Below are 23,391 nucleotides of genomic sequence, written 5' to 3'. Positions count from 1 at the left end.
CGGCGGTTCAAATCTCACCGGCTCAGGGTTGACTCAGCCTTCCGTCCTTCCGAGGTGGGTAAAATGAGGACCCAGACTGTGGGGGCGATATGCTGACTCTGTAAACCGCTTAGAGAGGGCTGTAAATCACTGTGAAGCGGTATATGTCTTAACTGCTATTGCTATTACCTTCCCCCCCCCCGCATTTCTATGGGCTAAGACATCTGTTGATCCCTTCTGGCTTCCCCCTCCTGCCTGCCCCATCCTCCTTGACCGAACCCAACCATCAAAGCAAGGATCTCATCCGCAAGAAAGACATTTATTTTAAAAATTGCAAACAAGAGAGTAGAAAAATCTAAATGGAGCAGGAGATAAAGGGGTGCCTTCCTTAAATTTCGGGCACGGATGGGACCTGGGAAGTGGTGATCCTGGGTTTTTTACGCTTCCCCGCATTCAGCCTTTTGAACGGATTTGATTGGCGTCGGGAGCCCTGGACGTTAATTCTTTCGATGGCCTGTGCAGCCAGAAGGTTCCGGATCTGCAGGAAAGTCTTCTGCTTGGTCTCCGGGATGTTCCTGAAGATAAACACGAAGCTGGCAATGCAAAGAGGCCAGAAGAGGAGAAAGCTGTAGGATCCAATCTTCCCCTGGAGGGAAAAATTGAGCAAAAAAGAGACAGTGGTCAGCATAATGTAGAAAGGGCCCTCCCGGGAGACTCTCCAAGAAAAATTAACAATCAAGCAAAGAAAGTGTGGAAATGAGTGACAGCTGACTTCAAGTCTAATGTTTCTAAATTTAGGTTTCTAAATTGGATATATAAAGAAATACTCCTTGGGGATCCAGTCACACTTGGCCAATAAATAATTATGTTCTCTTCTCTTCTTTTTTTATTAATCTTCTATTCTATTAATTTTCTATATTTATTCTATTCTATTAATTTTCTATATTCTATTCTATTAATTTTCTATATTCTATTCTATTAATTTTCTATATCCTATTCCATTCTATTAATTTTCTATATTCTACTCTATTCTATTCTATTAATTTTCTATATCTTATTCTATTAATTTTCTAGATTCTATTCCATTCCATTGTATTCTATTCTATTAATTTTCTATATTCTATTGTATTAATTTTCTATATTCTATTCTATTCTATTCTATTAATTTTCTATATCCTATTTCATTCCATTAATTTTTTATATCCTATTCCATTCTATTAATTTTCTATATTCTACTCTATTCTATTCTATTAATTTTCTATATCTTATTCTATTAATTTTCTATATCTTATTCTATTAATTTTCTAGATTCTATTCCATTCCATTGCATTCTATTCTATTAATTTTCTATATTCTATTGTATTAATTTTCTATATTCTATTCTATTCTATTCTATTAATTTTCTATATCCTATTTCATTCCATTAATTTTTTATATCCTATTCCATTCTATTAATTTTCTATATTCTACTCTATTCTATTCTATTAATTTTCTATATCTTATTCTATTAATTTTCTATATTCTATTCTATTAATTTTCTATATTCTATTCTATTAATTTTCTATATTCTATTCTCTTCTATTCTATTAATTTTCTATATTCTATTCTCTTCTCTTCTATTAATTTTCTATATTCTCTTCTCTTCTATTAATTTTCTATATTCTATTCCAACATGCCTGATGTAAAAACAACAAAGCTAATTACAGGTGGGAGGCAGGTGGATGGGCCTATCAAGCGTGCAATGGCCAAACTGATTAATAGCGTATAAAGGCAGATATCTCTTTAATGTTTTTTTCCCACTCTGACGATGTTAGCGGAGGCTAACAAAAGCTAAGTGAGCAGTATATTTGAAAGTTCTGGAGATCACCTGGAACTCATATTTTTAGGGTATATCTATGTATGTATGTCTGTGTGTGTGTGTGTTTGTGTGTGTGTATGTGTACACACACACACATATAAAGAGAGCAGGCTCAATAAAAACCAATTCAAATTCACTCACCTCAACATGAAGGACCATAACCCCAGTTACAAAATTTAGAAGCCAATGGACAAAAGACCCCAGGACGACTCCTGTCGCCCTGGATGATTGAAGGAACAGTTCAGCTATGATCACATTTGGTAATGGACCTGCAGAAGGAAGAGTGGCAGGGGGCGGAGGAAAAGGGGGGAGAGAAGGAAGAGGAAGAGGAGAGGAAGAAGGGGAAGAAGAAGGGGAAGAGGAGGAGGAGAGGGGGAACGGAAGGAAGAGGAGGTGGAGGAAGAGGAGGCATAGGAGAGGGGGAAGAAGAAGATGGGGAGGGGGAGGAGATGGGAAGGAAGGGGAGGAGAAATAGGAAGAAGGGGCAGAAGAGGAGGGGAAGGGAGGGGAAGGTGGGGAAGAGGAAGGAAGAGAAGGAGGAGGGAGAGGAGGAAGAGGAAAAGGAGGAAGAGAAGGGGAGGAAGAGGAAGAAGGGGAAGAAGAGGAGAAGGAGGAAAGAGCCAAGGAGAAGGTGGGAGAGAGGGAGGAATAGAAAGAAGGGGAAGAAGAGGAGGAGGAGGAGAAAGAGGGAACGGAAGGAAGAGGAGGCATAGGAGGGGCGGAGAAGAAGATGGGGAGGAGAAGGAGGAGTGGGAGGAGATGGGAAGGAAGGGGAGGAGAAATAGGGGGAAGAAGGGGAAGAAGAGAAGGGGAAGGGAGGGGAAGGTGGGGAAGAGAAGGAGGAGGGAGAGGAGGAAGAGGAAAAGGAGGAAGAGAAGGAGAGGAAGAGGAAGAAGGAGAAGAAGAGGAGGAGGAGAAAGAGGGAGCGGAGGAAGAGGAAGAGGAGGAAAAGATGGTGGTCAGAGGGGCACACCCCCAATTATCCTCCATATCAGTGTATGGGGTGCCAGCCCCAGTCCCTCCCCCCCCCCCCCACCGATGAAGATGATCTACCTGGACCTAAAACGTGTCCGATGAGGAAGATGAGCATGAAAATATAAGATACGTAAAACAGCCAAGGTCCCGTCATCTGTTGGAGGAAGTTTATTTATATTTATTTATTAAATTTCACTTGCTGCTCACCTCAGGATCCAGACCCGTCCTGGGAGGCTTCCAGTGCCATGAAATCAAAAATATAAGCGCGTTAAAATGAACAAGAATCATATTTTTAAAAAAGAAAACTATAAACCAAGGAAATCTTCTAAATTACAGTAGACTTATAACGACAATTGAACCCCAGAATTTCTGTTGTTAAGTGAGACGTTTTGTTAACTGAGTTTTGCCTCATTTTATGACCTTCGTTGCCACCGTTGTTAAGTGAATCACTACAGTCGATAAGTTAGCAACTCCGTCGTTAAGTGAATCTGGCTTCCCCTTTGCTTGTCAGGAGGTCTCAAAAGGAGATCACATGAGCTTGGCATAAACACGAGTCAATTGCCAATCATCTGAATTTTGATCATGTGACCACAGGGATGCTGCAATGGTCGCGAGTGTGAAAAACGGATGTAAGTCACATTTTTAGTGCTGTTGTAACTTTGAATGGTCACTAAATGAACTGTTGTAAGTCGAGAACTATCTCCATCCTAGGTAGAGAGGCAGATATTTCTCTGAGAATATATCTGCTGAACAAAACTCCGTATTGGCAATAGGGAAAGGCATCCGGCCAACAGAGCACTCATTCAGTTGTCCACACTCCACCCCGCAAGGGATTTACAGGGTTCATTAAAGGGAAATGATGATCCCACAATCTCGGAAACTCCAAAGTTGGTCACTCCAATCCGAGACAATCAAAGCGATGGACCAATAGTTTGGCTAGAAGTCACAAGCTCCCCCCTACCCCCTCCCCCAATAACCCCACCACAACCCTCGAGTTTGCGGTTGGGATGGATTTTCACATTTTTAAAAACAAAGGCCTTACCCCAAATCCAGCAGAAAATGTTGGGGCATATTCGGCCTGTTGGGTCGAGTTCCCCCCCCCCCCCAAGGAAGGTGGTTATCAAGTTTCCATTGTGTACCTGAAGTTCCTGAGATATGGTCAACAGGACACATAAGGTGCTACAGATGCCATAGCCCACCAGAATTAAGATTCTTCGGCCCAAACTGTCGACGATATAGACCTACAGGGTAGAAAATCCAAGATTGAAAGGGAGACTCAGCCAGGTTTCTTTTCAACCATGGTTTGTCAAACAAGCCATAACTGTTCTGACCAAGGTGTCCCAAGAGCAGGAAGCAAACTCCTGGTCCCAATAATAATAAAAAAAAAGACCTTCTATTAATTGACTGTGATTTCTGCTCTTTACATTCAGCAAAGTCTTTCCAGGGAGGATTTACAGTCACAGACCTTATCTGGCTTGGAGAGCTGCCAGCCGATAGCTGCAGAACTCGGCAAGGAGTCTCGGAACGTCACGAACCAATGAAGCGAACTAATGGTCTCCTGCAAACTCCACTCCCCTTTCGTTCCTCTTTTATTTCCAATGGGAGGGGCCATTCATCGTCCACCTGTGGCCTTACTCCCAAGTCAACCCTTGTTCCTTATCTGTTCTCTTTGCCTGGCAACTCACACTGGGAACAGGCTCCAGCTGTTCTTCTGCCTCACTGATGTCTGACTCTGAAGACAGCTGATAACTGTCAGACGGCCCTGGCCCCCCTCTCTGCCTCCGACACAGAGCCCTCATCCGAGCCTTCCCCAGACTTCAGGACCGGCCCATCTTCCTCCCCAACCTCCTCACTGTGCGAATCTGCTACTGCTGGCGGGCCACAACACTAACCAGCTGGGTATACAGTCATCACTTTAAAGCCGCGTTTCCCAACCTTGGCTATTTGAAGATGTGTGAACTTCAACTCCCAGAATTCCCCGGCTGGCACGCAGAATTCTGGGAGTTGAAGTCCGCACATGGCCAAGGTTGCAAAAACCCCGTCTTAAAGCAAAGAGAGAGAGAGACCACCATCTTCCCTGGGGTGAAGCCTAAATCAAGGTTTGCCAGCCACCATGGAGCAAGCCATGGTTTGTTTTCTGGACTAAATGTCTATGGAGAATCATGGTTGTGCTTTTTTAAAATCAAGACGCCATTACATTTTCTGGTTTTTGAAGACGTTCTCATCCAAGAAGCTTCTTCAGCTCTGACTGGATGGTTTTCTGGACTCAACCAGAGGTGGTATTCAGCCGGGTGAACCGGCAGCGATGGCTGCGGGAGGCTCCACCCACCCGCCCTGACGTAAAGCGCGAGCACTGCGCATGCACAGAAGGCGGTGTGCATGCATAGATGCAGTGCATGCGCTCGGATTTGCAAACCAGTAGGGAAAGTACCGTATTTTTCAGAGTACAAGACGCACCTTTTTCCCTATATCGAATACAGCATTTTTTGCCTCCCGAAACTCCTTCACCAAAATGGATGTGCAGACCTTTAAGAGGCATCCAGAGAGCTCCTGGGGGCTGGGGAGGGAAGAAATGTGTGAAAAATGGCCCATTTTTGCCCCCCCAGCCCCCAGCATCACTCTATAAGCTTCCTATAGGCTATCCATGCCCTTTTTTTGAAGAAAAAAAAATAGGCCCGTTTTCACAGAAAATGGGCCGTTTTTGGGAGGTTTGCAGAGAGAAAAAACTTTTTTTTTAATTTTCCTTTTCAAAACCTTGCTGCGTCTTATACTCGAAAAATACGGTAAGTGAATCCTACCGCTGGATTTGAATGAAAGTAGCCCAGGAAAAGCCCCATCGATAGAAACACGGAGGTGGAGAACTCACCACAAATAATAAGGTCACGAGGACAAATACAGAAGACACGATGACGATGTGCCGAGATTTGAACCCGTTCATCCACATGTCCCTGTACAAGGTCGTGTAATAATACACCTGAAAAGAGAACATTGCCACCAACAATTCCATCGTGCAAAAGACCCTCTGGGACAGGAGCAGGGATGAAATTCAGCAGGTTCTGGAGAACCAGTAGCAAAAATTTTGAGTAGTTCGGAGAACCAGCAAATACCACCTCTGGCTGGCCCCGCCCCGTCTATTCTCTGTCTCCTGAGTCCTAGTTGATCAGGAGGAAATGTGGATTTTGCAGTAACCTTCCCCTGCAGTGGGCTGGGAATGGAGATTTTACAGTATCCTTCCCCTGCCATGCCCACCAAGCCACGGCCACAAGACCGGTAGTAAAAAAAATTGAATTTTACCACTGGGCAGGGTTGTCAAACTCAATTTCAATGAGGGCTGCTTCAGGGTTGTGTTTGACCTCGGGGGGGGGGGGCATGGCCAGAATGGACATGGCCAGCACTCATGTTGAGAGGGCGCTTGTAGTGGCCTGAACACTCTTCCAGTGTTCCCGACACTAGGGGGTGGTGCTCATATCCATTTCAAAGCCGAAGAGCCAGCGCTGTCCGAAGACGTCTCCGTGGTCATGTGGCTGGCAGGACTCAACTCCCGAAGCCGCACGGAACACTGTTCCCTTCCCACCAAAGGTGGTTCCTATTTTTCTACTTGCATTTTTCACGTGCTTTCGAACTGCTAGGTTGGCAGAAGCTGGGACAAGTCACGGGAGCTCCCTCCGTTACGTGGCGCTAGGGATTCGAACCGCCGAACCGCCGACCTTTCTGATCGACAAGCTCAGCGTCTTAGCCCCTGAGCCATCGGGTCCCTTGCAGGAGAGGGTGGAGAACCCAAATGGCCATTTGGCAGGTCCAGAAGTCCTCCCTCTCTCCTTCCCTCAAGCCAGCCTCTGCCTGGATCTTACAGCATTAACTCCTGTGAATTGTTGACCGGCCATCAGGAGAATAACAGACATCATTTGCCTCCGTAAACCTTTGTAGGTAAGCCGGTTCAACAGCGTCAATTCCTTTTCGTCCATCTCAGCTATATCTTCTTGATGGAGTTCTTCTATCTCTTCCTCAACATCTTCCTTGGCTCGTAGGACCCTCAAGACTGTGGGTGGGACAGGAGAGAAAGCAAGAAACAAAGTCTTCATCCTGGCCCGTGACCCGACAAAAGCACGAACGTCATAAGCGCACCGACAAAACCGCGGCGCTAAAACCGCGATGTCAAAAGCGCGCCGACAACAGCGCGCCGACAGAAGCGCGATTTAAGTTAAGGTAAGGTTTAGGGTTAGGGTTAGGTTTAGGGTTAGGTTTAGGGTTAGGTTTAGGGTTAGGTTTAGGGTTAGGTTTAGGGTTAGGGTTAGGGTTAGGGTTAGGGTTAGGTTTAGGGTTAGGGTTAGGGTTAGGTTTAGGGTTAGGTTTAGAGTCAGGTTTAGGGTTACGTTACAGCGCGCTTCTGTCGGCGCGCTTTTGTCGCGCTTTAGGGCTAATTCGTCGCTCATTCATCGCGCGGTTTTGTCACCGCGCTTTAGTCACCGCGGTTTAGTCAGGCGCGCTTTTGTTGTGCGCGCATTTGTGGTGGAACCATCCTGGCCAAAACCCTTTTATGTACAAAGCTGTGAATTCCTTCCATTCACAGTCAGCAAGGCTTTAGCAAACAGTGTTTCAGAGGAATATTTATCAACACGAACCTTATCTCGCTTGGAGCACTGCCACATAACTAGTTTCCAAAAGGCAGGGCAAGGCTAAACTTGGCACAGAGTCTCTTATAGTCACAAACAGAACTTTCCACTCTTGAAACGAGCGAAGGAACGGATTGTTTCCTGCAAAAGCCCCCTCCCCATTCACTCCCGTTTTGTTTCCTATGGGAGGGGCCAATCACCTCCAAGGTGTGGCTTTACTCCCAAGTCGACCCTGCTTCCTTAGTTGTTCTCGTCTTCTGGCAGCTCTGCGCCTGCTCACACTGGGAACAGGCTCCACATGTTCTTCTGCCTCACTGCTGTCTAGCTCCCTCTCTGCCTCTGACGCTGAGCTTCCCTTAGCCCCCAGGACTCACCTATGTTCCTCCCCGACCTCTTCACTGTGCAACTCTGCTGCCTCCTCCGCTGGCCGCTGGCGAGCCACAACACAACACAATCCCACAACATCCAAACAATAGCGCTGTCATGTTGACCCTCCACAAAAATCCAGATTCTTTCTGAGACCACATTATGGAACATCTTGAGAAGTTCGTATCTCGGGACTGAATTGGATCTGGATTCTTGGGACCGAACTCCAAGAACGACTCAACTCCAAGCGAATTCAGCTGCCTCGGAGCTGAGGGTGCAATTTTCAGACTGAATTTGCAACCCTGGTTTAAGATTTGAATTTTTTTAGGTGCCAGACATATATGGGACACTCCATTGTTCTGACCGAGGCTTCCCGAGAGCATGAAGCAGACTCCTGGTCCCAATAAAAAAAAACCCTTTTATTAATTGACTGTGAATTCTGCTCCTTCGCATCCAGCAAAGTCTTTCGAGGGAGGATTTACAGTCACAGACCTTATCTGGCTTGGAGGGATGCCAGGCCAATATCTGCAGAACTTGGCAAGGAGGAACAATTTGTCATGGATGCTCCAACACTGGAAGTTTTTAAGAAGATGTTGGATAGCCATCTGTCTGAAATGGTGTAGGGTTTCCTGCCTAAGCAGGGGGTTGGACTAGAAGACCTCCAAGGTCCCTTCCAACTCTGTTGTTCTGTTGTTATTACAATAATACCTTGTCTTGCTTTCTCCTCGTTCTTCCTCTGAATCAATAGAAAGCGGGGACTTTCGGGGAACTTGGGTAGGATGAAGAGCTGGAACACCGCAAGAATCCCAGTTAAACTTAGCAATATGGCCCATTCTGAAATCAGGAGAAGAAACCAAGTAACCAACATGGCCCAATCCTCGAACCCTCGCTAGATATCCCACCTGCCCTTCCAACTTACTTTCCTGGGTACCTAGGAAGTCTTGAAGGCCAAGGATCTGCGAGAACATGATCCCGACAGTGACAGCAACCATCGCCATCGTCATGATGCCCCCTCTTATTTTTCGGGGAGCAATTTCAGCAAGGTACAATGGTACGGCACAGGAGATGATCCCTGGTTTAAAGTGGGAGACAGAGAGGAGCCAATGATCTCCAAGAGGAGCCTAATGATCTTTGGGCGAAGGGGGAGACAGAGAGGAGCCTAATGATCTCCGGGCGAAGTGGAGACAGAGGAGCCTAATGAACTCCAGGCGAAGGGGAGACAGAGAGGAGCCTAATGAACTCCTGGCGAAGGGGAGACAGAGAGGAGCCTAATGAACTCCGGGCAAAGGGGAGACAGAGAGGAGCCTAATGATCTTTGGGCAAAGGGGGAGACAGGGAGGAGCCTAATGAACTCCGGGTGAAGGGGAGACAGAGAGGAGCCTAATGATCTTTGGGAAAAGGGGGAGACAGAGAGGAGCCTAATGAACTCCGGGCAAAGGGGAGACAGAGAGGAGCCTAATGATCTTTGGGCAAAGGGGGAGACAGGGAGGAGCCTAATGAACTCCGTGCGAAGGGGAGACAGAGAGGAGCCTAATGATCTCCGGTTGAAGGGGGAGACAGAGAGGAGCCTAATGATCTTTGGGCAAAGGGGGAGACAGGGAGGAGCCTAATGAACTCTGTGCGAAGGGGAGACAGAGAGGAGCCTAATGATCTCCGGTTGAAGGGGGAGACAGAGAGGAGCCTAATGATCTCCGGGCGAAGTGGAGACAGAGAGGAGCCTAATGAACTCCGGGCGAAGGGGAGACAGAGAGGAGCCTAATGAACTCCGGGCGAAGTGGGAGACAGAGAGGAGCCTAATGATCTCCGGGTGAAGGGGGAGACAGAGAGGAGCCTAATGACCTCCGGGCAAAGGGGGAGACAGGAGGAGCCTAATGAACTCCGTGCGAAGGGGAGACAGAGAGGAGCCTAATGATCTCTGATCGAAGGGGGAGACAGGGAGGAGCCTAATGATCTCCGGGCGAAGTGGAGACAGAGAGGAGCCTAATGAACTCCGGGCGAAGGGGAGACAGAGAGGAGCCTAATGAACTCCGGGCGAAGTGGGAGACAGAGAGGAGCCTAATGATCTCCGGGTGAAGGGGGAGACAGAGAGGAGCCTAATGACCTCCGGGCAAAGGGGGAGACAGGGAGGAGCCTAATGAACTCTGGGCGAAGGGGGAGACAGAGAGGAGCCCAATGATCTCCGGGCGAAGGGGAGACAGAGGAGCCTAATGAACTCCGGGCAAAGGGGGAGACAGGGAGGAGCCTAATGATCTCCAGGTGAAGGGGGAGACAGAGAGGAGCCTAATGATCTCTGATCGAAGGGGGAGACAGGGAGGAGCCTAATGATCTCCGGGCGAAGTGGAGACAGAGAGGAGCCTAATGATCTCCGGGCGAAGTGGAGACAGAGGAGCCTAATGAACTCCAGGCGAAGGGGAGACAGAGAGGAGCCTAATGACCTCCGGGCAAAGGGGGAGACAGGGAGGAGCCTAATGAACTCTGGGCGAAGGGGAGACAGAGAGGAGCCCAATGATCTCCGGGCGAAGGGGAGACAGAGGAGCCTAATGAACTCCGGGCAAAGGGGGAGACAGGGAGGAGCCTAATGATCTCCAGGTGAAGGGGGAGACAGAGAGGAGCCTAATGATCTCTGATCGAAGGGGGAGACAGGGAGGAGCCTAATGATCTCCGGGCGAAGTGGAGACAGAGAGGAGCCTAATGATCTCCGGGCGAAGGGGAGACAGAGGAGCCTAATGAACTCCGGGCAAAGGGGGAGACAGGGAGGAGCCTAATGATCTCCAGGTGAAGGGGGAGACAGAGAGGAGCCTAATGATCTCTGATCGAAGGGGGAGACAGGGAGGAGCCTAATGATCTCCGGGCGAAGGGGAGACAGAGAGGAGCCCAATGATCTCCGGGCGAAGGGGAGACAGAGGAGCCTAATGAACTCCGGGCAAAGGGGGAGACAGGGAGGAGCCTAATGAACTCCGTGCGAAGGGGAGACAGAGAGGAGCCTAATGATCTCTGATCGAAGGGGGAGACAGGGAGGAGCCTAATGATCTCCGGGCGAAGTGGAGACAGAGAGGAGCCTAATGATCTCCGGGCGAAGTGGAGACAGAGGAGCCTAATGAACTCCAGGCGAAGGGGAGACAGAGAGGAGCCTAATGACCTCCGGACAAAGCGGGAGACAGGGAGGAGCCTAATGAACTCCGGACGAAGCGGGAGACAGGGAGGAGCCTAATGATCTCCGGGCGAAGGGGGAGACAGAGAGGAGCCTAATGAAATCCGGGCGAAGGGGAGACAGAGAGGAGCCTAATGAACTCCGGGCGAAGGGGAGACAGAGAGGAGCCTAAGTATCTTACTCACCTGAGCAGATCCCGCTGAGCAGACGTGCAAATATGGTGTATTCGTAAGTGTGGACAATAGTTGAAAAACCCATAAAAATGGCAGAAACGAAAGCTAAGATGTTTGCGATCAGTAGGGTCCCCTTTCTGAAAGACAGGCAGTGATCTTAAGCCAGCGTTAAACCAAGATCAAAAGTTTGCCTCCAACTGGGGAGGGAATTTCAATGCACCATAGAAAGTGCAGAAAAAAAAAGATTTCTAAGAATTGTCCTCAAAACATTCGCGAAGTTTGATTTAGGGTATTAAAGGGTATCCTAAATGCACACTTGACAATTGATCTTCTTTCTAACTATGGTTTATTTCCTGAGCGACTGGCTCACGCTGACTCTCTGTTCTTCGGGGGGGGGGGGGGCGGCAAATTAAGAATTGGAAAAAGTGATGAATCTGAATTTGAATCTTAAGAATTTTTCAAACAAACCATCGTTTGCAGGCTGCCGATTGCCAAGGACAATCCCAGAGCCAAACCAGGATAATAAACTCATGTTAGAGAAATCAAAACATTTCTTTTTGAAATGAAGGATTTCCCTTTTTTTTAAATCCCAGGGGCAAGTGAAACGTCCGTCTCAGAAGTGCAATGCAGATTTTATCTGTCTGTCTGTCTGTCTGTCTTTCCGTCCATCAATACATCCATCCATCCATCCATCCATCCATCCATCCATCCATCCATCCATCTATCCATCTATCTATCTATCCACCCATCTATCAATATATCCATCCATCTGATCTCTTATATATCTATATCTAATCTCTTATCTATCTATCTATCTATCTATCTATCTATCTATCTATCTATCTATCTATCTATCTATCTATCTATCTATCTATCTATCTAGCAATAGCAATAGCAATAGCAATAGCAGTAGACTTATATACCACTTCATAGGCCTTTCAGCCCTCTCTAAGCGGTTTACAGAGAGTCAGCATATTGCCCCCAACAATCCGGGTCCTCATTTCACCCACCTCGGAAGGATGGAAGGCTGAGTCAACCCTGAGCCGGTGAGATTTGAACCGCTGAACTGCTGATCTAGCAGTAGCCTGCAGTGCTGCATTTAACCACTGCGCCACCTCGGCTCTATCTATCTATCATCTATCCATCTATCCACCCATCTATCCATCCATCTATCTGATCTCTCTATCTCTCTATCTCTCTATCTCTCTATCTCTCTATCTCTCTATCTCTCTATCTATCTATCTATCTATCTATCTATCTATCTATCTATCTATCTATCTATCTATCTATCTATCTACCTACCTACCTACCTACCTACCTACCTACCTACCTACCTACCTACCTATCATCCATCTATCTATCTATCTATCTATCTATCTATCTATCTATCTACCTACCTACCTACCTACCTACCTACCTACCTACCTACCTACCTAGATGATAGGTAGGTAGGTAGGTAGATAGATAGATGGATGGATGGATGGATGATAGGTAGGTAGGTAGGTAGGTAGATAGATAGATAGATAGATAGATAGATAGATGGATGATAGGTAGGTAGGTAGGTAGGTAGGTAGGTAGGTAGGTAGGTAGATAGATAGATAGATAGATAGATAGATAGATAGATAGATAGATAGATAGATAGATACCCGATTAGCAACTAGCCCTTTAAATAAAAATTCAAATACTTGGATCAACGAGGATGGATATACAGCCAGGGTGGGAGCGGGGAGTGGGAGGGCGACCGACGAGAGCAGGTTGAAATTTCACCGGGGTTGTTATTTTTAATTACCTGCCGCAGTTATCAGCCATGGGGCAAACCACAAGCGACCCAGTGAGGCCTCCCATCGTGTAGATCAAATTGGTTAAAGTATACAGGAAATTCAGCGGGTTGGCCTGGCCTTGCTCCTTCTTCTTCATCCTCATGGAGTTGTTGTAGAAGTCATGCAGAAGCTGGACAGAAAAAAACGGCGCCCTCAGCGGCTGCAGGGGGTGATGGTGGTGGTGGGGTAAGTACCTGAACCCCACAGGGCAACCACTTACCGCCGCGGGATGGTTGACCACCCAGAAGTTGTAACCATATTGGAAAGAGGAGCCTAAGGTTAAGATTATGGTCATCGTGATCAGAGGCCTGGTCAGTTCCTGCCAAGAGAGAGAGAGAGAGAGAGAAGCCCAGCGGTCAAGGCCAGGGGGTAGGGTTGGGAGTGGGTAGACATGAACAGAGCTGGAAGGGGCCTTGCAGGTCATCTAGTCCAACCCCCCCAAGGCTTCCAAGGGAGGGAGGTTTGTGGAGGCTTCTCCTAAGATAGCAATGGAAAGTGATGGGAATTGAGCCTTTAGTTGCCTGCCTGCCTGCCTGCCTGCCTGCCTGCCTGCCTGCCTGCCTGCCTGCCTGCCTGCCTGCCTGCCTTTCTTTCTTTCTTCCTTCCTTCCTTCTTTCCTTCCTTCCTCTCTTCCTTCCTTCCTCCCTCCCTTCCTCCCTCCCTCCCTCCCTTCCTCCCTCCCTTCCTTCCTTCCTTCCTTCCTTGGATTTAGATTTATAATTTTATAAGGGAGGGAATACAGAGGAGATATACAGAATGACAGAGTTGGAAGGGACCTTGGAGGTCATCTAGTAGTCCAACTCACTGCTCAAGCAGGGGATCCCATTTCTGTCCAGGTTCTTCTGGGATGGAGGAAGGGGAGACAAGGCTAAAATAGAAGCAGGGTGGGAGGAAGGAAGGAAGGGAGAGAAGTAGAGAGGGAGGGAAGGATGAAATGGAAGAAGGAAGGAAGGAATAAATGGAGAGAGAGGGAAGGATAAAGAGGAGGAAGGAAGGAAAGAAGGGATAAATGGAGTAGAGAGGGAGGGAAGGATAAAATGGAGGGAGGGATGATGGATGGAAGGAAGGAAGGAATAAACAGGGACAAATAGAGAGGGAGGGAAGGATAAAATGGAGGGAGGGATGTTGGATGAATGGAAGGAAGGAAGGAATAAACGGAGACAAATAGAGAGGGAGGGAAGGATAAAATGGAGGAAGGAAGGAAAGAAGGGATAAATGGAGTAGAGAGGGAGGGAAGGATAAAATGGAGGGAGGGATGTTGGATGAATGGAAGGAAGGAATAAACAGAGACAAATAGAGAGGGAGGGAAGGATAAAATGGAGGAAGGAAGGAAAGAAGGGATAAATGGAGTAGAGAGGGAGGGAAGGATAAATTGGAGGGAGGGAGGGAGGAGGGATGATGGAGGAATGGAAGGCTGGAAGGAAGGAAGGAAGGAAGGAAGGAAGGAAGGAAGGAAGGAAGGAAGGAAGGAAGGAAGGAAGGAAGGAACTAACTTTCGGACGAGCAACATCCGCGGAGAAGCCAGATTCGCTTAACGACCATGGTACTAACTTTATCCACCACAGTGATTGGCTTAACAACTTGAGAAAGGTAGGTCAAACAACAACAACAACAACCCACCACAGGACAAAATTCCACTTTTGCAAATGTCTCCTTTAGCAAACGGAAGCCTTGGGCTCGATTGTGGCCGTTAAGTTCGAGGACTACCTGCCTCGGGAACCAACTTGGGGGCTAATGGACGGATCACGAGACGCCCCACAGAATGACTCGCCGCCTCGAACGCCCCAAGATCAAAAACCTCTCATCTCACCTGAGTGAAATACCTTGGGCTGATCTCTTTGGCCTTTTCCGGATCTAGATTCATAGCTCTGGGGAAGGAGGATTCGAACTCAGGACAGGACAGTTCCCTCTATTGAAGAGATTAAAAAAAAAAAAAACCAGACCCTTTTGAACTGGGTATATCAACCCAACATCCTGTTCAGGCCGGACGTCCCTCAGCCTTTTCCCCCCGAGGCTCCTTTCGCCCCTTCCCCAGTTTTTGGCAGATAGACTTCTCCTGAATGGGGAAGCCCCATCTCCCCGAGCAAGGGAGGTGGGAAGGGAAAGAAACACAGCTACCAACCAGCCCTTCGACTGTGGATTGTTGGAAAGAGGCGGATTCCAAGCCAATCAGGCCGCCGCCCTGAGAAGGTTCTAGAAGCGAAACAGTTGGCCGTTTAGAAGACACGCCGAGATTCAAGTTCGCTCACATTATTATTATTATTATTATTATCATTATTATTATTATTTTTAAAAAAGAGATGCCAGAATGGAAGGCGTCATCGTGCCAGGAAGTTTGGAAACGTGCCAGAGAGCGCAAAAGAAAACAGCCTCTTTCGTATAAGGTATGAACAGGAAGCCTACCTGGCAGGGCTGTTTTTATGCAGCACGACTCAGAAAGCACACCGCTCCAGATCCGAGATATTTTTTTCTTTCCTCAGGAGAATCTCATTCCTTGTCGGAGAAGTGGCTGGCCCATTCAAACGATGGGGCTCCGGATAGAATAATAGGGCTGGAAGGGAGCTTGGGGGGTCATCTAGTCCAACCCCCGCCTCCTGCTCAGGCAGGTTTCAGGGATATTTATGGTGGTTCTGGATTTATGCGATTGCCTTCTGACGAGCAAAACCGGGGGGGAACCAACTTCAAGAGCTGCGCTGTTAACAACTGCAGGGATTCGCTTAGCGACTGTGGCAACGAGGGTCGTAAACATTCACTTAACAAAGGTCTCGCTTAGCAACACGAATTTCGGGCCTCCATTGAGGTCATAAATCGAGGACTGTATTGTTGTGGCCCGCGGAGCTAGCAGCAGAGTTGCACAGTGAGGAGGTTGGGGAGGAAGATGGGCCAGTCCTGGAGTCTGGGGAAGGCTCTGTGTCGGAGGCAGAGAGGGGGGCCAGGGCCGTCTGACAGTTATCAGCTGCTTTCGGAGTCAGACATCAGTGAGGCAGAAGAACAGCTGGAGCCTCTTCCCAGTGTGCTCATGCGCAGAGTGGCCAGACGAAGGGAACAGCGAACAGGAGTCGACTTGGGGAGTAAGGCCACAGGTGGAAGGTGAATGGCCCCTCCCAGAGGGAATAAAAGAGGAGCGAAAGGGGAGTGGAGCTTGCAGGAAACAATTCGTTTATTTGTTCGTTAGATTCGTTTCAGGAGTGTGAAGATCTGTCCGTGAATCTCAGAGACTCTGTGCCCAGCCTTTCCTTCCACAGCACCTCATTTGGGAAAATATTGACATGGCAGCTTTCCAAGCTAGATAAGGTCTGTGGTCATAAATACTCCTTGGAAAGACTGTTTGCCAGGCCTTGGGCTGAATGTGAGGAATTCACCTTCATTTAATAAAAGGGGTTTTGTCGGGACCAGGAATCCGCCTCGTGCTTTTTGGGGAAGCCCAAATCAGAACATGCATTTCTTCATTCTGGGCAGACTTTTAAAAATAAATATATATCTTAGAAAGCCTCCCCCCCCTCCCCGAGGAAACCTAACTATATTTAATGGTCGTATCGCCAGGTAAACGAAGGAGATAAATTAAAGGGTGATCTCTTTTGTTTTCTAAGCCCCCCAATTCTGCCTTCTGACTCCAACTTCTAAATCCAAAATTTCATCCCCTTTTCTGTTCTCTCTTAATTTTTTCAACACCTCATTTCCCTCCGCGAATAAAGACCACGAGAGAGCCACAAATGTGCAAGGTTCTTTACTGAAAATGTATGATTATTTTTAAAATAATATTTTAGAAGCAAACAAACAAACCGCGGAGGAAGTTAGGGTCATCTCAACCCCAAACAGAACACAGGAGTTGAAACAAGAAGGAGGGAGTGCCAGAAAAATGGGCAAAAACGTCGGAATGTGTTTTGATGTCTCCAGGATCCCCGTTGAGAGATCTGGGGTCGTCCATCTGAGGTCAGGTGAGCAAGGTCTTTCCAAAGAAAGGCCATCACAGAAGATCCGATCCTCCCAGCTACCAAGGATCGTCCAACTGAAGTGCTCCTCAACCAAGCCTTCCTCTGAAGGATCCACCTCCCAGTTCGACATCAGAGGGGTGGGTGGGTGGGCTGGAAGAGGAGATGGAGGCATCGTCCCCCTCCCCAAACTAAGAGGAGATCTCATAAGTCCATCTTCCCTTGACCGAAGGCAGAAGGTCCATGGAGAAGGTCCCAGGTCCACCATCTAAGACCGTGAGGCCATATGGCGAGAGAGGACCCTCCTGATCTCCAGGAAACTTCTACCCTTGGTCTCGGGGATCATCTTGGCTATGTATATCAATGTGAGGATGTTGAATGGCCAGAAGAAGAGAAAGCTGTAGGGTTCCACCTCGGTCTAGGAAGAGAAAGGAAGTCATGGTATGGATCCATCTTCTGCCCCACCAACAGAGAAGAAGTCCTGCCTTTCCACCTCCACCCAGCAGTTGCTAGAGAGCTTGAACCAGGACCCAGGAGCTTTCACCCTGGAGTGATCCAGGAGCAGAACGCATCTTCTAGAGAAGGTTCGTGGTGGAACTGAAGAGAGGTCCACTCTTTCAACATCTGGGCCAGGAGCCCCTAATTTTCATTTTCTATCCCAACTTATGCTCCGTTGAAGACAAGGTCTTGGGAGTTGCATGGAAAGGGTGGGGCTAGTCAAAAGGGTGGGTGGGGCTAGAGTAAGAATGGGTGGGGCTATAGCCAAATGGGAGGAGCTGGGACTCATGACGGGTAGAGAGGCATCGAGAACTGGGTGGGGTGGTGGTAGCCAGAATGGGCAAGGTTTATGTCAAAGTGGGTGGAGAAGGGATCGGGAATGGGTGGGAGCTAAGGCTGAAGGTGGGTGGGGCCAAGTCAAAGTGGGTGTGGCTCAGACCGAGAATGAGTGGCACTAAGTCAAACAGGAGGGCTGGCACTGCAGAAAGGGTGGGGCTTACAATTATGGGTAGGGCTAGGGCCGAGGATGGGTGGGGGTAGGTCAAACAGGAGGGCTGGCACCCAGAAGGCATGGGGCTAGGTCAAAGTGGGTGGGGCTATGACAGAAGATGGGTGGTGCTAAGTCAAGCAGAACTGGCACCCAGAATGGGTGGGGCTAGGTCAAAGTGGGTGGGGCTATGACAGAAGATGGGTGGTGCTAAATCAAGCAGAACTGGCACCCAGAATGGGTGGGGCTAGGTCAAAGTGGGTGGGGCTATGATGAAAGATGGGTGGGGCTAAGTTAAACAGAACTGGCAGCCAGAATGGGTGGGTCTAGGTCAAAGTGGGTGGGGCTATGATGGAAGATGGGTGGGGCTAGGATTGTGGAAGGGTGGATCTACGACTGAGAATGGGTGGGGTTAGGTCAAACAGGAGGGCTGGCATCCAGAATGGGGGGGGCTAGAACAAAATGGGTGCGGCTATGACCGACAAAGGGTAGGGCTATGGCCAAGGATGGGTGGGGCTATGACTGAATATGGGTGGGGCTAGGTCAAAGAGGAACGTTGGTGCCCAGAATGGGTGGGGCTAGGTCAGTGGGTGAGTCTATTGCCAAGGATAGGTGGGGCTAAGTCAAACAGGAGGGATGGCACCCGGAGTGGGAAGGCCTCAAATAGTGGGTGGGGTCAGAACTGAAGGTGGGCGTGGCTGCATGAAACCAGAGAAAGGCCCCGAGAGGGTGAGGCTCAGTCAAGGACTCACTTCTAGGTGGAGATACGTTACAACAATGAAGAATTTGCACATCCAGTGGACGCTTCCGGCGATCACGAAAGCCGTCGACCGGCACGTCTGGAGGAAATACTCAGCGACCAGCACACTGGGGACCGGATCTGGGTGCAAATATAGCCCATTTTTCAACAGATCATCTACCCCAATACAGATATATATATATATTTCTTAGGCGGACCCGAGTTCGAAACGCCCACCCTTTCGAGTTTGCAACATTTCGGTGCCAGGATACTTACTAGGACCGGTTGCTTGTCCGATCAGGAAGATCGTGTGGAATGACACGCTCAGATACGCCATGGTAGGGATGTTTTTCTGCCGGAGGGGAAGGGAGAAACCCACAAAATCAGGAGACGGGTCTTAAAAACTCTCCCTGCTCTACACTCCCGGCATTCGTGGTTTCCGTGGCCAACGCATTTGAACAAACGGGAAACATTCAGGCCAATTTCCCCGGGGAGATTCTCATCGACAACATACGGGTGGCTGACTTACGACCCTTCGCTCAGTGGCCGTTCTGAGCTACGACGACAGCGAAGAGAGCGACTCACGGCCGATTTTCACACCTACGACGGTTGCTGCCCCCCCGTGGCCACGCGATCCCAGACTGTTGGGCAACTGGCTCATATTTATGACGGTAGTAGTGTCCCCTCTGTGTGTGTGTGTGTGTGTGTGTGTGTGTGTGTGTGTGATGTGATTTCCCCCCCTTTGGCGACCTTCCGATGAACGGAAGCCAGATTCACTTAACGGCAGAGCGTCGCGAAATTGCAACGGTTCGCTTAACAACCGAGACATGGGACCCTAGGGACAACGGGGCAAAACTCCCTTGACGAAATGTTTCGCTTAGCTACATACATTTTGGGCGTCGAGCCAGGATGGAAAATGTCTCGGTTCCCCCCCCACTCCCCCCCCCCAAATCCTCAGGTGGTCTTAAGAAAATAAAAATACGGACCCACCTGAAGTTGTAAGGACATAGTCAAGCAAATGCAAGCAATTGCGCAAATACCAAAGCCGCTGAGCAGGAGAATTCTTCGTCCCGAGGATTCGACGATGCACATCTAGAGAATTGGGTTTTTAAAAAACAATGCCTGCATAGGTAGTCCTCGAGTTACGAACAGTCGCTTAACAACGGTGCGGAGTTACGACAGCCTCAGAACGTTTGCTTTGCAGCCCATCAGCCGCTCCCCCCCCAAAAAAGGGTTGTGCGCCCCCCGCCTCGAAGTCTTAATTTTGGTTGCTTTGGGCGACCACGATTTGTGATATTTCGTTAAAAATATTCATGACTGGGAGAGCCATGGGAACGAGGTCAGCCAATGAAGAGGCATAGCAACTAAGTCGGCCAATGGGAGCTTCAGCAGATCTGAGCCTGCGCAGAGAATTGAAACAGAAACTTGAGCCCTCTCCTGCTCTGAGAAGTAAACTAGCAGCCTGTCTGGGCTTGTCTGCTGAAATGAAGCTAACTGCTTGTGTTTCTCTCCTGTAACTCTCCTGCCTTGTGTTTACTTGGAAGAACCACCTGTTGGTATTGTACATTTATTTCTCTATTCTTATGTATATATAAAGAAGTTAATGAATCCAGATGCATCAGTTATCTGTGTCTGTTACTGGATTTGAACTTATGCAACAAACTCTGACATTTTGGGGGGCTGGTTTCTGACAAAAACAATCCCCTCCACATTGGGTGGGGCTAGGACCGAGGAGGGTGGGGCTAGGACTGAGGATGGGTGGGGCTAGGACAACATGGGTGTGGCTATGACTGAGGAAGGGTGGAGCTATGACTGAAGATGGGTGGGGCTAGATCAAACAGGAGGGCTGGTACCCAGAATTGGTGGGGCTAGGTCAAAGTGGGTGGGGCTGTTGCCAGGGATGGGTGGGGCTAAGTCAAACAAGGAGGGACGATACCCAGAGTGGGAAGGCCTCAAATAGTGGGAGGGGTCAGAACTGAACGTGGGCGTGGCTACATGAAACCGGAGAAAGGCCCAGAGAAGTTAAGGCTGGGCAAAGCAAGGACTCATTTGTGGAGATACGTTATAACAATGAGGAATTTGTGGTTGCAACAATTATTTCCAGCTGCTTGATAATGACAGTAATGGAATTTGCTCAACAATCTGGTTATTCCTCATCCCGGATTGAAAAACGGGGAGGAGGGTCTGGCTCTTGTCCCCTGACCCACAATTGCGTTAGCCCTGTCTTCTAGCCAGAAAAATTCTTAAAATCTGGACCCATTCGGAGCGTGGATGACAAGGTCCTCCCCTCCCCACAGCCTCTTACCACTAGTGTTGTGATGATCATCAAGAAGATACCTAACGCTAGGCTGATGTTCCACACTACCATGTCGCTGACCCCCGAGGACAAGTAGATCGGCTTCGCGTAATGCTGGGCCTGGAAGGACAACAAAGCCCATATTTCATCCCGCTCCTTCCCTGACATGCAAGATGAAGACCAGGCCTTTGGTCTCCTCAGGTTGGACCATCTGAGGTGGAGGGTCCCTGATCGAGCAGACTTCGGATTGATTTTTCTTGGCAAAGTGAAGAGATATGGCCTTCAACTCCCAGAATCCCCTGTGGCTGGCTGGGGAATTCTGGGAGTTGGCAGGGGTGAAATCCAGTAGGCTCTGGAGAACGGGTAGCAGACATTTTGAGTAGTTCAGAGAATCGGTAGCGGACATTTTGAGTAGTTTGGAGAACCGGTAGCGGACATTTTGAGTAGTTCGGAAAACTTGTATTGGAAATTTTGAGTAGTTCCGAGAACTGATAGTGGACATTTTGAGTAGTTTGGAGAACTGGCAAATGCCATCTCTGGCTGGCCCCAGAGTGGGGTGGGAATGGAGACAAGCCACACCACGCCCACCAAGCCACGCCCACAGAACCGGTAGTAAAAAAAATTGAATTTCACCACTGAGTTGAGGTCCACCCCTGTTCAACTTTTGTCAAGGTTGACGGAAATGGATCGGAAGTCTGCTCTACCAGAGACCCACCACCTCAGATGGCCCTGAGAAACACAAGATACACGCTCCGGAAGGGAAGTTCTCCAGAAAGTTTCCATACCGCATTGATCCCCGAGAACTGCTGGCCTGCCATCAGGACCACGATAGACACCACGTGCCATCGAAGGCCGGGGTAATATAGGATTTTCATCACGTCCATGTCTTTTTCCGCCTTGTCGGCCAGTTGCTCTTGTCGGAGTTCTTCCATCTCCTGTTCAACGTCCTCTGAGCACCTCAGCGTCTTCAAAGCTACAGAGGGAGAAGGAGGAGGAGGACGCCCAGAACTCATTGGTAGAGGAGGACAAAAAAAACCCTCACCATCTTCCGGAGGATCCCTTCCACCCACCCACCATCTGTTCAAAAACCACTTAGATTGGAGGAGAACACGCCAAATGTATGCGAAAGTTTGCAGAGCTTTTGAGGGAAATCCTTCAACCATGAGGTCCATTGCTTGGCTCTTTGGAGAACCTCCATCTGTGGTTGTATTTGTATTTGTATTTAAGTTTATTTATATAAACTTAAAGGTTCTCAAGAGTTGGGCCACCCCAGAAATAGCAAAGGTGGGATTAATGAGGAGTGATGGGGGGGGGGGACTGGGGAGAGAGACTAAAACAACAAAATCAAAAAGGAGGGAAAAAAATGGAAAGAAAAAAAAATACAGGAATTTCAAGATCAAAAGAAAAAGTTAGGCAAACGGGTGGAGAGAAGAGAATATAAGAGAAATGAAGTTCCTGAGAGACTAAGAGAAAATGGTTGAAAGGGGGAAAGAAAGAAAGAAAGAAAGAAAGAAAGAAAGAAAGAAAGAAAGAAAGAAAGAAAACAGAAAGAAAGAAAGAAAGAAGGAAGGAAGGAAAGAAAGAAGGAAAGAAGGAAGGAAGGAAGGAAGGAAGAAAAGAAAGAGAAAGAAAGAAAGAAAGAAAGAAAGAAAGAAAGAAAGAAAGAAAGAAAGAAAAGGATTTACTAGTAGAATAGAACAAAATTTAGCAAATACAGCCAACGGTATATATTCAATACACTCTGAGGGAAATAGATTAAAATTATTACCTGTGGATAACTAATTAAATGAAATGTTTACCACATAAAATTAAACTTGAGGATATATACGTTATTAGTAATAAAACGGAATAATAGATGGAAATGACATGTTACATTTGATTAATTTGGCGAGGCAAATAATGATATTGTCTATTATGTTAAGACGGAATTACAATTAAGCGGGAGAATATGGAATAAAAATAAGATGACTGAAATGTAAAATGGAAATATGATGTATGCATGAATAGAAGAGGGAAAGGGGGGAGCCAGGACAACACTTTCTTTATAAAAGAAGTGACAATATGCAACGAAAAATAAAACAAAACTTTGTTTGGAGTAAGAGTTGAGCCACTCAAACAGTTGATTCCTGCCTTGTGGCTTTGCCCATTGATTCGGCACCCCTGAAATAACTACCAGCTCCCCAAATCAAAGCCCAGGGTCTTCTTCTGGCTTCCTTCAAGGCCTTCAAGCAAATTTAAGAAGAGGACAACTGCTAGTCTAAAGCCATCTCCTTTGGCTGCGTGGGATGAGGAAGTTGGACAGCCCCCGGCCACAGGGATGGAGGAGAGTGGCTTTTGGAAGTCAAAACTGGCTCGAGGAGAACACGACCCAATCCATAATCCATAATCAATCAGTGAATCAATCAATTACCCTTTCTGGCTTTTTCTTCCTCCTTTTTCTGAATCAGGAGAAATCGAGGACTTTCAGGGAAAAACGGGAGAAAGAGTAACTGGACCACTGCCGG

At 48.0% G+C, this 23,391-nt stretch overlaps 2 protein-coding genes across 2 annotated transcripts in view; both read right to left on the bottom strand.

Annotated features, from left to right (window-relative positions):
- Positions 1–282: 282 nt before the first annotated feature.
- On the bottom strand, positions 283–14,889 carry LOC148042585 (solute carrier family 2, facilitated glucose transporter member 5-like). Its single transcript, XM_087702627.1, has 12 exons — positions 14,746–14,889; positions 13,156–13,254; positions 12,905–13,065; positions 11,128–11,252; positions 8,711–8,863; positions 8,500–8,625; positions 6,664–6,851; positions 5,679–5,786; positions 3,952–4,053; positions 2,891–2,966; positions 1,979–2,106; positions 283–625 (listed from the first exon to the last, which is right to left on the bottom strand). The coding sequence occupies exons 1-12, from the start codon at positions 14,797–14,799 to the stop codon at positions 368–370; spliced, it is 1,578 nt and encodes a 525-aa protein (XP_087558753.1). The 5' UTR covers positions 14,800–14,889; the 3' UTR covers positions 283–367.
- Positions 14,890–16,649: 1,760 nt separating this feature from the next.
- The window catches only part of LOC148042584 (solute carrier family 2, facilitated glucose transporter member 5-like), a 10,474-nt gene continuing 3,732 nt past the window's right edge, over positions 16,650–23,391 (bottom strand). Inside the window, exons 6-12 of the mRNA XM_087702447.1 lie at positions 23,298–23,391; positions 21,673–21,860; positions 20,897–21,007; positions 19,582–19,683; positions 18,868–18,943; positions 18,605–18,732; positions 16,650–17,285 (exon numbers count right to left, since the gene is read on the bottom strand). The exon at positions 23,298–23,391 is cut by the window's right edge and continues 32 nt beyond it. Of these exons, the coding sequence (XP_087558573.1) occupies positions 17,136–17,285; positions 18,605–18,732; positions 18,868–18,943; positions 19,582–19,683; positions 20,897–21,007; positions 21,673–21,860; positions 23,298–23,391 (849 nt within the window). The 3' untranslated portion in view covers positions 16,650–17,135. The remainder of the gene's footprint in view (positions 17,286–18,604; positions 18,733–18,867; positions 18,944–19,581; positions 19,684–20,896; positions 21,008–21,672; positions 21,861–23,297) is intronic.

Source organism: Thamnophis sirtalis, unplaced genomic scaffold, assembly GCF_051295495.1.
Source record: "Thamnophis sirtalis isolate CommonGarterSnake01/CBP01778 unplaced genomic scaffold, rThaSir2_p1.2 scaffold_15, whole genome shotgun sequence".
NCBI lineage: Eukaryota > Metazoa > Chordata > Lepidosauria > Squamata > Natricidae > Thamnophis > Thamnophis sirtalis.
This window is presented reverse-complemented; position numbering and strand designations above follow the sequence as displayed.